Raw genomic sequence first — 13,718 nt, forward strand, 5'->3', positions numbered from 1 at the left:
TTTTAAGTTTGAGTAGCTTATACTCCCCTACTCTCAGAGTACCTTCTCTGATCGCTCAACCCACAAGTGATCATTATTTTCGGATACCCCAAACCTAACACCTATAACATGTGCAACCCAAGGTTTTATTTTTCACGATACACATTTAAAAACGTCAGTCTTCCTTGCACTGGGATGGTAGGATGTTTACAAAGATCATGAGCAGAAGAAACAAGATGAATCTGGGCTTAACTCCCAGCTGCACACCTTACTGTATGACTCAGGCAAATCCCTCAACCTGGCTTCAGTCTCCTCATATATACAATGGAGATAATAATTCTAGCCTCCTGAGAATGTCATTTGCATAACACTCTGAAAGCACACAGTACAGAGTATATGGTATAAACTGTCTGAGAAATGCAAGTTATGACTTCTTTCATTTCAATTCTGTCATTTAAATCCTCTCCCAAATATAACATGGTTAGATCAAAGAGAAAGAAAATGAGCAATGAACATTTCAAAACTTCATTGAAACCAGAAATAAGGTCCTAAAGTATTATATTTCAGATGAAATTTAATGAACATTATAATTCAAACAATTTATTCAAATGAATATTTCAGAGATAAATCTAACTTTACCTTTTGAAACTGCTCAGATTTCTAAGATAAACACACTATTATTAGTGTTTACTGCAGTAATGAGATTAACTGGGAAAGTACTTTCTTTAAATAAATAATTAATGATAGAAAATTTAAATGTGCTAGTTGGAAGTTATTTTTCCAGCAAAAACTAAAGGTTAAAAGACTATCTATATACTTAACTATATGTTTCCATGCCTATTATTATTTCGATATGCTCTGAAAAACTTAGGAACCATTAACTTATTCTCCACAAAATGCAGTGAAAAGTTACAATCAATTGCCCCGGCCGGTGTGGCTCAGTGGTTGAGCATCGACCCATGCACCAAGAGGTCGCTGGTCCGATTCCCGGTCAGGGCACGTGCCCAGATTGTGGGCTAAATCCCCAGTGGGGGGCATGCAGGAGGTGGCCAATCGATGTTCTCTCTCATCGAGGTTTCTTCCTCTCTCTCTCTCTCTCTCTCTCTCCCTCCCTTCCTCTCTTAAAAAAAAAAAATTAATAAAGAAAAAAATTTACAATCAATTGCATCAAAATCAGAAGAATGATAATAGAGAAATGAATTATAATATTCTTTCCATTGGGAAAATGTACTCCAAGTTATAGTCAACTATGTTCCTTTGGAACTTAACCTGTTTCTAGGCTGAGAACTGCTTGAATCGACGGATGTTAATCCAATTCCCCACATGGTCCTGGATGATACTGACCTCTCCCTTTTAGAACCTGACCCTGTTTCTTAGACACATCTCTATGAATTCATTTTACAGCTCAATTATTGATTCTGGAGTTTACTTCCAAAGGCACCTCTAATCTGTACATAGAGGAATTAAGCAATATCAGTACTTCACACTTTTCATGTAGTTGTTCAAATTGGTTGATCCAGTTATTAAAATTCTGTCAACTTTGGATCAAAATATCATGCATACCTTACAGCTTAAGGACACAGGTAAACCCGGTAACTATTATTTTCTTCCATTTCACATGAACTAAATTGGCTAGTCTCATAGAAAACTGGGACTAACTGGCCATGGCAATATTGAAAGTACAGATATAAATACAACATGCTCTCCTGTCTTCAAGGCCTTCACAGTCTAATAAGAGGAAACAGAAATAAATAAAACACAATTATAAAACACTGAAGTAAGAACATCTAAAGCATTTCTTTGAGAACAGAAGAGGGTTTTCTGGATCACAAGAGAGAGGTAATGTCCCTTTGGGTTCATAAGAAGTACTGTGTCTTTCTCCAAGTTACCCAAATAAATACCAAGAAAATATTCTTTTAAGACATGCATATTACTATAAATGTGTAATTTTACATATCTGGATGCAATCATTATGGTCTAAATTTAACAATATATATTTAACTTTACACACACATATGTATGTCTAGCTACACATTGAAGATAAATGCATAAGAGTTGCTACATATTGTCACACATGCAATATTTACAAGTCAACTAACTATGACCGCAGAACTAGCAAGACTGGGGCTGGCTCCACACAAGCCTTTTGCTGGACTGAGTCTGTAGATAGTAATCTCTAAATCTCACCAGCACTTTCTCACCTAGTAAACTCTCCCATCCTGCCCTGACCACTCCTCCAAAGCTGTATCTTAATAATAACTTTAATTAAACAACTTACATGTGGAGATTAAAAGGCTAAAAATAGCACTTTATATTTTAAAGAATGCTTTGAGCAAGATGAAAATATATAGTTTACTCATTAGGTAAACTTTAAAAAACACACAAAATATCATATGTTGCTTATCACTATATATGTAACTAACAATATAAAAAGAGACATAAAATTTACTCTGAATTCATGAGAGTAGAATTTGAGATAGGATACAAAATAGATGGAACTTCTGTATTGTTTAATTTCATTTATTTAATTAACAAAAATACGCAAGTATGGCAAAGTGTTAACTATCAAAAGAGTAGTGAATAACAGAATTTTAGACTGTCTGCCATTGTTTGTACTTCTTTATAGTTTAAAAATTTCTCAAAATAAAAGAAACATTTAAAATTAAGAATTCTCTGCCATGCCGTTCCTAGCTATCCCACATTCACTGTATAGGGAAACCACCATTCACTTCTTCCTTACTCCCAACAGAAACAAAAGCTCCTAAGGACTTTATCTAGGTTCAAGCTGAACACCAGTGGGGCAGAGGATGAGAACTCTCTCCAATTCTTTACGCTTACTTAATTCACTGATCCAAAGGTCTTCCTTTCACAACTGTCCCGAGTTTACTAAGCTGGTGGGAAAGTACATCTCAGAGTTTAGGCCTCGCCTGTCCCCGGCTCCCTAAGTATTTTGTAAGCTCCCTGTATCTAAACATTGGTGCGACTCTGTTAGCCTTCAAGGTATGCCACACAGAGAGGGACGGTCAGTACGCACTCCATTTAAAACTGCTACCTTACTTAAAAAACAAACAAAAAAACTTTGTAAACTCCATACATTTCTTACAGTTTTTAGTTATTATTCTCCAAACAAATGGTGAAATCCAGGGGATTCAAATTATGCTTTCCACTTGGCTAAAACCAATGATCTGGAATTTCAGTGGGGAAAATTTGGGGGCAGGGAAGAGAGAGAAAGACAGTGAGAGACTGACTGACTCAGCAAGGAGAACATAACGTTAGAGACTTAGCAAATATAAAAGCAAGAAGCATAAAAATGTGAGGTGTAATTCTGGACACAGCTAGGAGGTCTGTGGCTGCTTGTGGTTACAGGGAGGTAGAACAAACACGGTTAGAAGGGAAGGCAGAGACCAGATCGAGGAGGTCACTGAACATCACCAAGGAGTGCGGACCACACTGTGTGAGCAGTGAGGAGATGTCTGAGGATCATGATGGGAGGGGCAGGGATCTGGCCTGTGTCACAGGACCTGACGGGCAATGCTTCTCCTTCATCCTGCTGTGCTCCCTCCTCTGTGACTCTAACAATTTGCTTATTTTCACTTCTTTCCTTGCTCTGCCCTTTGTTTTTCGGAGTCTTCCCACCTACCTGGAGCTCTCCTTGCTTATTTCTATTGACTGTGAGCCCCACAACTTGATTGTCTGACTGTCCCTGCCTGGGGCTCATCTGGTCATTCCATTTTACCTCCATGCTCCTCTGCCAATCACAGTCCTGGCAAGAAAGAAAGTTCTACTGGGTTTTTCTCTCTTTCAGTTTTGGGTACTAGAACAGGAGTGGTTTAATGTTTCTTTGGTTAAGCATGACCCAAATTCATCATTAGCTGAAAGATTGTATAACTTTTTAAGATAATGTTTTATCAGCTGAAACTAAACCACTATGATTTCCAGCTTTTATGTTATACATTTTGAACAAATGACTTAAAATAGTTGATAATGAATCTGCCATCAAGGAAGCGGACTCTATAGTAAATCAAAGCCAGAAAGAGTTTATACTTCTAATTCCTCAAATTTTCTTTTCACACTTTTTTTTTGAATCATCCCCTTCTGACATTGGTGAACATCTGTTCTCCCAATTATACTCAATTTATGACTGTGATAATGTGGTGCAATGAGAATATTATTTCCAACTGTTCATAATTTTAACATGTGCTAAAATGAAGCAAGACATCCTTTTAACACTTGATGTGTGGTTATAGCTTATGTCCTTTCTCTCAATGATTACATACTTTTCACACAATATTTTGCATGTCAGAAAACCTGTACTTTAGAATAATAATCTTGGATGATGAATAATATATCTGTCCTGCCTATCCAAAGCAATCTACTACAGCATGCGTTTGCAGACATAACCTCCAACATGTAAAACATGAAAGGAGTGTATGGGGTGCTAGTGAGGCCCAGAGCCCCATCTGCCTTCCACAGAACTTTGGGCTACTCAGAACACAGATGGAAAGTCACTAACCTAAAAGGCAGCATCTCTATTTCCTTGAAGACCTCTGCAGCTCCACACAAAATAACCTAGTAGGTTGTCAATAAATCCTTGATGATGATGATGAGTCACCCTTTCACCCCTTCTAGAAACCACAGCTCCCTTTGGCCCTCTGGTGGCCCTTTGGGCTAATGCCTCTAGATGGCACTATTCTCATTAGGTAGCAAGGACCGAGGCTCTAATTACTGTTACTACCTCAGTAGTACATAAGCAGTAAGCATACTCAAAATAAAGTTATAAATAACAAGATGTCAATTTAAAACAAGAAAGAAAGACATTTCCCAGAAATTCAGGCACACAACAGGTACTTTTTACTGGTTTTCCTCACCAGCGTTTACTGGTGAAGATCTATGGCAGTGGTCTGAAGATGTGGTCCCAGGACCACAGCATCCACACTACTTGGGAACTTGTTAGAAATGCAAGTGATAGGTCTTACCGCACACCAACGAATCAACACCTCAGAGGCCAGTGCCCAGCAATGTGCGTTCTAACAAATCACCTCCAAGGGATTCTGCCCTACGCTTACGTCTGAGAGCCCCCAAGCTAAGGTTACCCTTCAGGAGTCCATTTTCAACTTTCAAAATTGCTGTCACATTCTGCTCAAATGTTTGCTTTATTGAACATAAAACTTTCTTTGGGCATAGATGAAAACATAACCTAAAAACAATAAAAATGTATCTTTTAAAATATTTCAGAGCAGAGCAAATATTTGATATACATTTTACTCACTTTCAATCACATTTCAATATGATGGTTGTTGAAAGAGATGTTTTTAATTACGGCAATAACTGAATATTCAGTTTCATGTCACTACTGCTTTTTAAATCATTCACTGTTACATAACCACTATTTACTTACTTTTCAAAGTATACCTTAGTCTTTAAGCCAAGTGTAAAAGTCTCTCAAGCTGCATCCCTAGGGAGATGCACACACGCACGCACACACGCAGAGAGAAGAGGACACTTTGAATGAGGCACTTCGTGGTGCCTACGTGAGCATTCGCCAGGAGTTCCTGGTTTCACCTGCACTCCATTAACCCTGTCCCCCTTATCAGTCACAGCGGGGGGGGGGGGGGGGGGGGAAGGGTCACAGACCACAGAAGGTCTAATCTAAGAATTAGCTCACAGAGTACCTACACCTGAAAACCCAGTCTCATTAGCACTTGGCAGCAGCCGACTGAGATGACCTACCAAGAGCACTAGCACTGGCTGAGCTACATGTTAATGTGCTGGCTTCTTGCTGAGGTTCTGCCACTCACAGCAGGAGACCATGTAGCCCTGTGGGTCTTTCCTTCCTTGAAAAATAAGGTACAAGGTGGGATTTGATGTAGACGCTTTTAGGTCTAAGATTCTATACTTTTTTTCTATCTTTGAAGGTTTTTCCCCCCAATAGTGGAAGCTTTCCAACATACACAAAAGTACAAAGAATGGTATAGTAACCCCCATGTACCCATTGTCCCCTTACTACAATTATTTTTTTCTCTTTTTCCAGCTTTCCTGAAGTATGATCGACAAATAAAAATTATATATATTTAGGTTGTACATGTGATGGTTTTTAAAGGTGTACAATGTGATGATTTAATAACATATGCACTGTGAAATGATGACCACAATCCAGTTGATTAATGGTCCATCACCTCACAGAGCAGTGTGAGTGCCTGCCATTGAGACTTTGATCAAGGAGGCTCCCACTTCCAGACACCCATCTTGAATAAACATACAGCCAGGTGTATGTCACAACTACTAGCAAATTACCAGATAAAGAAGTAGGCCACCCCACCCATGAAGGTCCCTATTCCACAAAGTCTTCTGAAACCCATTCGTGGTCTCTCTTTTGCTTACTCCTTCAGCATCCACATGATGAGCAGGCCTATCACTCAGTTGTTCTCTAAAAGTGAGAGAGAGCATCTTAGAGTAAGGACCATGGCTGGAGACCACTGTTTATAACTTTTCTCCGCCATTCCTCTTAGTACAACCTTGGACATGTAGTGCATGATCGGTAAATATATAGTTGATTACTAGTTTGTAATAGAAAAGAGAAGTCCTAGACAAACTGTTTAATATGCCCACATTTTTATAGAAAGCTACCTGTAGAAGAATGAAAATGACTCTAAAAATCCTAAAATTACCGAAATGCGGCATCATGGGCCCAATGCCAGGTTTCCACTGGTGTAGTGTAACTCTTAACCTTAGCGGGCTTTCTAGAAACATGAACACTCACTCCCTGTAAAGGAAAGCAGATATTGATAAAGACATACCATCTGAGGCTGCAAGAATCTTCTTGTCTTTGGGGGCTAGAACATGCCCAGCATGACTGATAACCCAAACCGGAAAGCGCCTGTTTATTGAAGAGTATAAAGCCTTTACAAATGGCGCATAAAAGGCAGAAAATCCTGGGTTACCTAAGAAAAGAAGCACAGACCTTAGATTAACCAAAGCAATAATGTGCAGAAAAGGATTTTTTTCTCCTCAACAAATCTAGTAATGTTTACACATACACTTCAACTTTAATATCCTTTATACCTTAAGTCTGGGAATGATCACTTAGAAAATTTCTGTTCCTGCTTTGTTCTCCAACTGTTTCAAATAAATTCTTCCTCCCCAATTCTCAACTTAATAAATAAAACCACCAATCATAACCCAAATACTCAAGTCCTAATACCAGGAGTCATTCTTGGTTTCTCCCTGTTTTTCACATCCAGTTTACCAGTAAGCCCTGTCAACTTCACATCCAAAATACATTTTAACTTTGTCTGCTTCTCTCCATTCTTATGATCACTTTCAACTGCGTTTCCTAAACAGCTTTCTAAATGGGTCTTCTGTCTTGTCCCTCTGAAATCCATTCTTCAGAGTACGCAGAGAGATATCGTCAAACCTCAAATCAAATCACAGCAGTACCCTCTTTAACCACCTTTCAGTGGCTTCCCATTGTCATCCAAATAGTCTAAAATCATTAATGATGCCTGTAAATCCCTTCAAAATTTGACTATGCAGAGTTGCCAAGCTGCATGAAAACAAATTAGTGTAAGAATCATTCACAAAGAAAACTTTAAGGAGGCTACGCGGTGTTTCCTTGTCATTTATCACAAGTATTCATCTGTATTGTACAGATGTATAGCTTGATCTTTTGAGGAAAAGACCACCAAGTAATACAAGTGGATTTTTCTTGTGTATGTACAGAGGTATTTTTGACATGGGTTTGCTATAAAGAAAGAATGAATAAATGGTCTTTTTAAAAGAGTCAAACTGATACATTTTTACAGGGAAAAGGCAGCAAAATGGAGTTTTCATCTCGGGATCATCATCTGTATGTCTTCATAGATACTAGTCCATTTCCATCAATATCTATTTCTCCAATCAATTTATCTGTTCTTTATCCTATTAGGTTTTCTCCTCTTTGCAGTTACATGACATGGTTTTGCTGCACCGATTTCTTCTTCATTGTCTGTATCTTTTAGTTTCCTAGACAGGTAATGTAGCAAAGTGGATCAGGGCACAGACTCTGGAGCCAGAATGCCTAGGTTGGAATCCCGGCTTTGCCACTTGCTATGTGTTTGACCTTTGGCAAGTTATTTAACCTCTCTAGGCCTTAGTTTCCTTGTCCATAAAACAAGGATAATAATCACACTATCTCATGTGAGAAATAAGTGAATTAATATATGTAAAATACTTAAATGCTGTTTGATACATGAATGCTGTATACATGTTAGCTATTCATACTCATCATCACTGTCTAGCCATGATGGTAATATATGATGGCCTTACTATCCATACTGTTATTTTGTTTCTGTCACATTCTGACCTAATGACCCTATTTCCAAATTCCTTTTTGAGATGGTGCCAATATGATCTTTGTTAAACAGGGTGAAAACATCCTTAGGTGCAATAACATGCTCTTTGCTCAGCTGACTGGCCACGTGCAGCTGCGGGGGAAAGAAGGGAGGAGGGGTGTATCAGGATGGGGCTGTACCACATACAGCAGATGTGGATGACACTGTTTCATGTTTTATATTTAAATCTTCAGTAAGTGTGGAATATTTTTTAGTATAAAGTACAAAGTAGCAATCCAACTTCTTTCCAAGTGATTAGCCAAGTGTCCCAAGTCCATTTATAACATAATTCATTCTTTCTGCATTGATTGGAAATGTCTTCTGATCCAATACTGAGTTCTTACATTAGCTTGCTAATTCTGGTAAATTTATATCTTTCCTTTTCTCTTCTGCCAGCACCATACTGTCTCAATTACTACATTGTGTTTTTAAGGTAGGGCAAATCCCTTCTCTTTAGTTTTTTTTGTCTAAATTTTCTAGGCTGGTCTCATAATCTTTGAAATTATTTTCACCAGTTTCAATTTTTAAAAATCTCTTTGGAATTCAGATGGAAATTTCATCTCATTTATACATGAATTTAGAAAGATTTTTTTTTTTTTTTTACATTACTGATTATAACCTCAGAATGTACGTCTTATATTTAAATGTTTTGTTTCTCAGCAAAGTTCTATAGTTTCTTTCATATATCTAGAAAATAATAACAGTCAATAGTTTTAAAAGTATAACTTATTATATAACAGGCAGTAAAGTGCTTTTCATATATTAACTCATTATCCTCACATGAGGTAGTACTATTATTTCTATTTTATAGATAAAGTGAAGTATAGAGAGGTTAAGTAATTTGCCCAAGGTCACACAGATCATATGTGCTCAATAAATATTTGATGACTGAAAGCATATATAAAATAAAATATTAACACTGAATTTAAAAAAGAACACAAATGACCTGATCTAGGATCTTTTGCATATCCCGTTTTAGTTCATTTTATGACAGCTCTACAAAGTAGCTGGCATTAGCATTAGAGATAATAAATGGGCAGTCACTTGTACATTACCGGGCACATAATAGGTCCTGAATAAATGGTAGCCATTATTACTATAATTATTATATTTTTAAATTTTTTTATTGAATAAATTTGACATGTGACATTCTGTAAGTGTAAGGTGTATAGCATGTTAAAACTGGTCTAACATTGAGGAGAATCCAAGATAACTACATAATTTAGATGCAATAGCCACAATGACAGGATATATAAAACCAATGAACACTAGATAATGGAGCTGCTATAAAACAATATTCTTTTCGTTATCAATTATTCACTGACCACTTACTATGTAGAAGTCACTGTGTTAGGCACATGATAGAGGGGGCCTCTTTGCAACTCATATTCTCGTGGGAGAATATATCCACACAACTAAGTAAGTGAATAAAATAATTCAAGAGTGTGATAACTTCTATGAAAGAAATAGGATCATGTGATAGAAAATGGAAGACAGTAGACTGGCCTGAGAAAAATGTCCACGAAGGTGGCCACTAGCTAAGACCCAAAGGGTGAGAAGAAATCAACCTTGTAAGGATTTGAGAGAAAAGCATACAAGGACAGGAGAAGAACACATGCAAAGCCCTTGACAAATAGTTTGCTCTTGAACAAAAAGAGTCCACCATGGCCAGTAACATGACGATCCAACTTATAACAGAAGTGGACAGTGTAATGGGAAATGTTTAAGTGTCACTGCTTACTTCGTCACTTCCATGTTATGGCTTATGTTACCCTTTATGAACCATGAACTAAACTTCCTGACCAGGAAACCACAGAGAAAATTAAAAGGGTTTGTTTATACAACCAAAATCATCATATATATATAAAACTCCAAGTGTAAGGATGTTTGAAAACATTCCAATACAGAACACAAGTAAAACATTTTGTCAAAGGATATCAAAATGTTACAAACATGCTTGAACATACTCAGTCAAATGCCCAAGCAATGTATGACAGGGCCTGTGGCGATCAGCTAGATCCTGATTGCCAATAAACTTGTAACTATTCAACATTGCAATTATACACTTAATGCCTTCCAGTTAATCCTGTAGGGGACAAAAACTTCCATATATCAAGTTAATGTGGCATAGCATCTATATGGAAGGTGGTCACATGGACAGAATTTTGGACTTGTCCTTGGAGCCTTCTGCTCCATCTCCAATCAGTGTACTCACAACACAAGACATGTCACATGGTTCTATTATCCCCTTATGAGATTTATAATGACCCAATACATTCTCCGGTGAGTTCTCAAATTGCCTTCCTTTGCTCATTTCACTCCTTACTGGAAAAGATGAAACTAAATGAAAAGTTCTTCAATATGTGGATTCACTCCTCATTACCATTGCTAATTTAAAAGTGATGAATTAATTTTGCTAGCTGCAAAAGCAAAGTAATTTAAAATGAAATGTTATGTCATTCCATCAGAGATGGATTAAACACAATGTCTATAGCGGTTAACAATCCTTGAAATACTGTCATCCTAATTTCCCCACAGTATAAATAGATTAGGCCCCAAATGAAAAAAACAATTCTGAATCCCACCGACTACTGAGCAACACCAGCCTATTGCTCCCAAGAACACCAAGGAAAGGGCCAAAGACAATGATGAGAATAGAAGGACAAACATAAAAGAACACTAGGACACTAAATGTGACCTGAAAATGTCCAAACGGAGAGACTATAAAATCACAAATGTTTTCGGCTTCCCTTTCTCCATGTCCTAAATCTGGCGCTCCCCTGTGATGGGCTCTTCCTCTGGAGCCTCTGCAGGGGAGACCTCACTAGACCCTGACACCTCCTACACCTCCGTGAGAGCAAAGGCTTTTGCAACACAGTATTCCTATCACCTAGCATAAATGCGTACCTGACGAATGCCTCTGAGTGGGGAGTAGAGTGAGCTGTCTGCTCCACTTACCAGTTCATCTTATTATAACAACTGCTCCTCCACTAAGACTGAAGCCATCTACTTCTATCAACCAAACTTTTTATTTTTTATTTATTTATTTTTTATCTTCACCAAAGGACATTTTTCCATTTTTTTGTTCAGATAAGAGTGGGAGGAAGGGAGGTAGGGAGGGAGGAGGGGGAGAGGAAGGGGAGAGGAGAGGGAGAGGGAGGGGAGAGGAGAGGGAGAGGGAGGGAGAGGGAGGGAGAGGGGGAGGGGGGAGGGGGAGAGAGGGGGAGAGAGAGAGAGAAACATCGATGTGAAAGGGACACATCGAGTGGCTGCCACCCACATGACCAACCAGGGCGGGGGACAAACTGCAACCGAGGTACACGCCCTTAGTGGGAACCGAACCTGGGTCTCTCTGGACCGCAGGCTGACGCTCTAACCACTGAGTCAAACCGGCCAGGGCTCAACTTTTTAGTTATTCGCACACATTTCCTGAAAACCTTGATCCTTGAATTAAAGTTTCACTTGCCATTTCATGATCAAGGTGATTTCAAAATCTGAATGGACTGACTAAACCAACACCTTTGACCCATAATCAAAATCATTTCAAAAGTCACACCCTAAATCAGTGGTATGCATATCAGTCTCCTGTTAGGTCGGTTATACACAGACTGCCCCACCCCAAGAGTTTCTGGTTCAGAAGGTCTGGGATGGGGGCCAAGAACTTGTATTTCTAACAAGCCTGCAGATGATACTGCTGGTCCTGACACCAAGTTTAAGAACCACAGTCCTAGAACTTTCCATTAGCCAGAAATGGTTAACATCCAAAGCATCTGACCTCAGATAGCTCTTCGGTTTAATCTTCTTCCGTTTTAGACCTCACTCCCAATACACCTGCTATTTGATCACGGTGCTGCTCAAACTCTATCTACTTGTTTTTGATTGATAATTCCCTTCATCCTGCATATCTACTATTCTCAGCACTGACCACTTTCCTCAAAGCCCCAATCCACCCTCTGCTATCCTTACTATCAAGATCACCTCAACTTTTATGTATGTATGTATGTATGTATTTAGAGAAAAAGGAAGGAGGAAGGGGGAAGGAGAAAAAGGAAAGGGAAAGGAGAGAAAGGGAAGCATCAATTTGTTGTTACACTTATTTGCGCATTCATTGGTTGATTCTTGTATGTATCCTGACTGGAGATGGAACCCGCAGCCTTGGCACATTGGGATGACACTCTAACCAACGGAACTACCCAGCCAGGGCCTCATCTCTTAATTGACAGAGAAAACAGAGGTCAGGAGGCAGGAACTACTTCGAAGACTCCCTTCACCCATCTCCATTTCACAAACCAACTTCATCTTTTTTATTCTAGCCTCAGGGGGAGATCCCTTCTCCAGTCCAGGATAATGCTTCTACTTATTTTCTCAATCCTGTATTCGGCCATGGCCTCCAAATCTCTGCTCCATCAAATAGCACCTGTCATGCCTAAAATTTCAAACTCTCTCTCACTATTGGCAGAGCACACATATTTTCAATTTCAATTGATACCAACAGAGTGCTCTCCAAAAAGACTGTCACATCATGGAAGAAGACTGAATGTTTATTTCCAAAAGAGGTTAAAATGAAGAGAGATGTGGTATCAAGACGCTCAGCCCCACTGAGAACAAAGCCGACTGTGAAGACGGTAGATTACACGTTATCAAACACTGAGACTCTCAACCTCCTTTCCCTGCTCAGCAGGAACGTTAGCAGACAGGTCTTTCCCACTCCTCAAACGGGACACTGGGACGTTTCTTCCTAGGAAAATGGCACAATCCAAGAAACAGTTACAGACACTGAAAGGTGGAAATTCTCCACTGAAATGCTTGGTCCCTATCCAATCATCCCAAGCTGAGGATTAATTAGGGTGACCAACCATTCTGTTTTGCCCAGGACTATTGTGGTTTTAGTTCCAAAAGTCCCATGTCCAGGAATACCACTCAGACCAAGAAGGCAGGTCACCCTAGGCACACCTGCTGACAAGTCCCACCCCTAAATACAGAGCTGCTAACCATTTTTTGTGTCTTCCTTTTAAAAATGATAGGGCAGTCAGGGATTACCAAACATTTAAAAAACAAAACAAAACACAAACAAACACTTAAGGCAGACAAAAAGAAAAAGCAACACAGCAAACCTAACAAATGCAAGAAGCCAAAGAAAATGAGAATATACCTGCAGAGTAGGAGACTATAAAAAATGAAGAAAGAGAACAGAACTCTTAGAATTGACGTATATGAGTTTCTGGTTTAAAGGAGTCCACTAAAACCCAAATACAATGTATGAAAAAGCATTCATAACATGGTCTTTCACTGAAAAATATCAGAATCTTAGAACAAAGAAAAGATCTAAAAGTTTTTTCGGGGGTGAAGGAGCTTCATATACAAAAGATA

At 38.7% G+C, this 13,718-nt stretch overlaps 1 protein-coding gene across 2 annotated transcripts in view; it reads right to left on the reverse strand.

The window, feature by feature from the left end:
• Positions 1 to 13,718, reverse strand: part of LDAH (lipid droplet associated hydrolase) — a 98,928-nt gene that overhangs the window by 64,940 nt on the left and 20,270 nt on the right. For both annotated transcript variants that reach the window (XM_036263511.1, XM_036263512.1), the window contains exon 3: positions 6,777 to 6,920. In XM_036263511.1, coding sequence (XP_036119404.1) covers positions 6,777 to 6,920 — 144 coding nt within the window. The remainder of the gene's footprint in view (positions 1 to 6,776; positions 6,921 to 13,718) is intronic.

Source organism: Molossus molossus, unplaced genomic scaffold (genome assembly GCF_014108415.1).
Source record: "Molossus molossus isolate mMolMol1 unplaced genomic scaffold, mMolMol1.p scaffold_m16_p_15, whole genome shotgun sequence".
Lineage (NCBI taxonomy): Eukaryota > Metazoa > Chordata > Mammalia > Chiroptera > Molossidae > Molossus > Molossus molossus.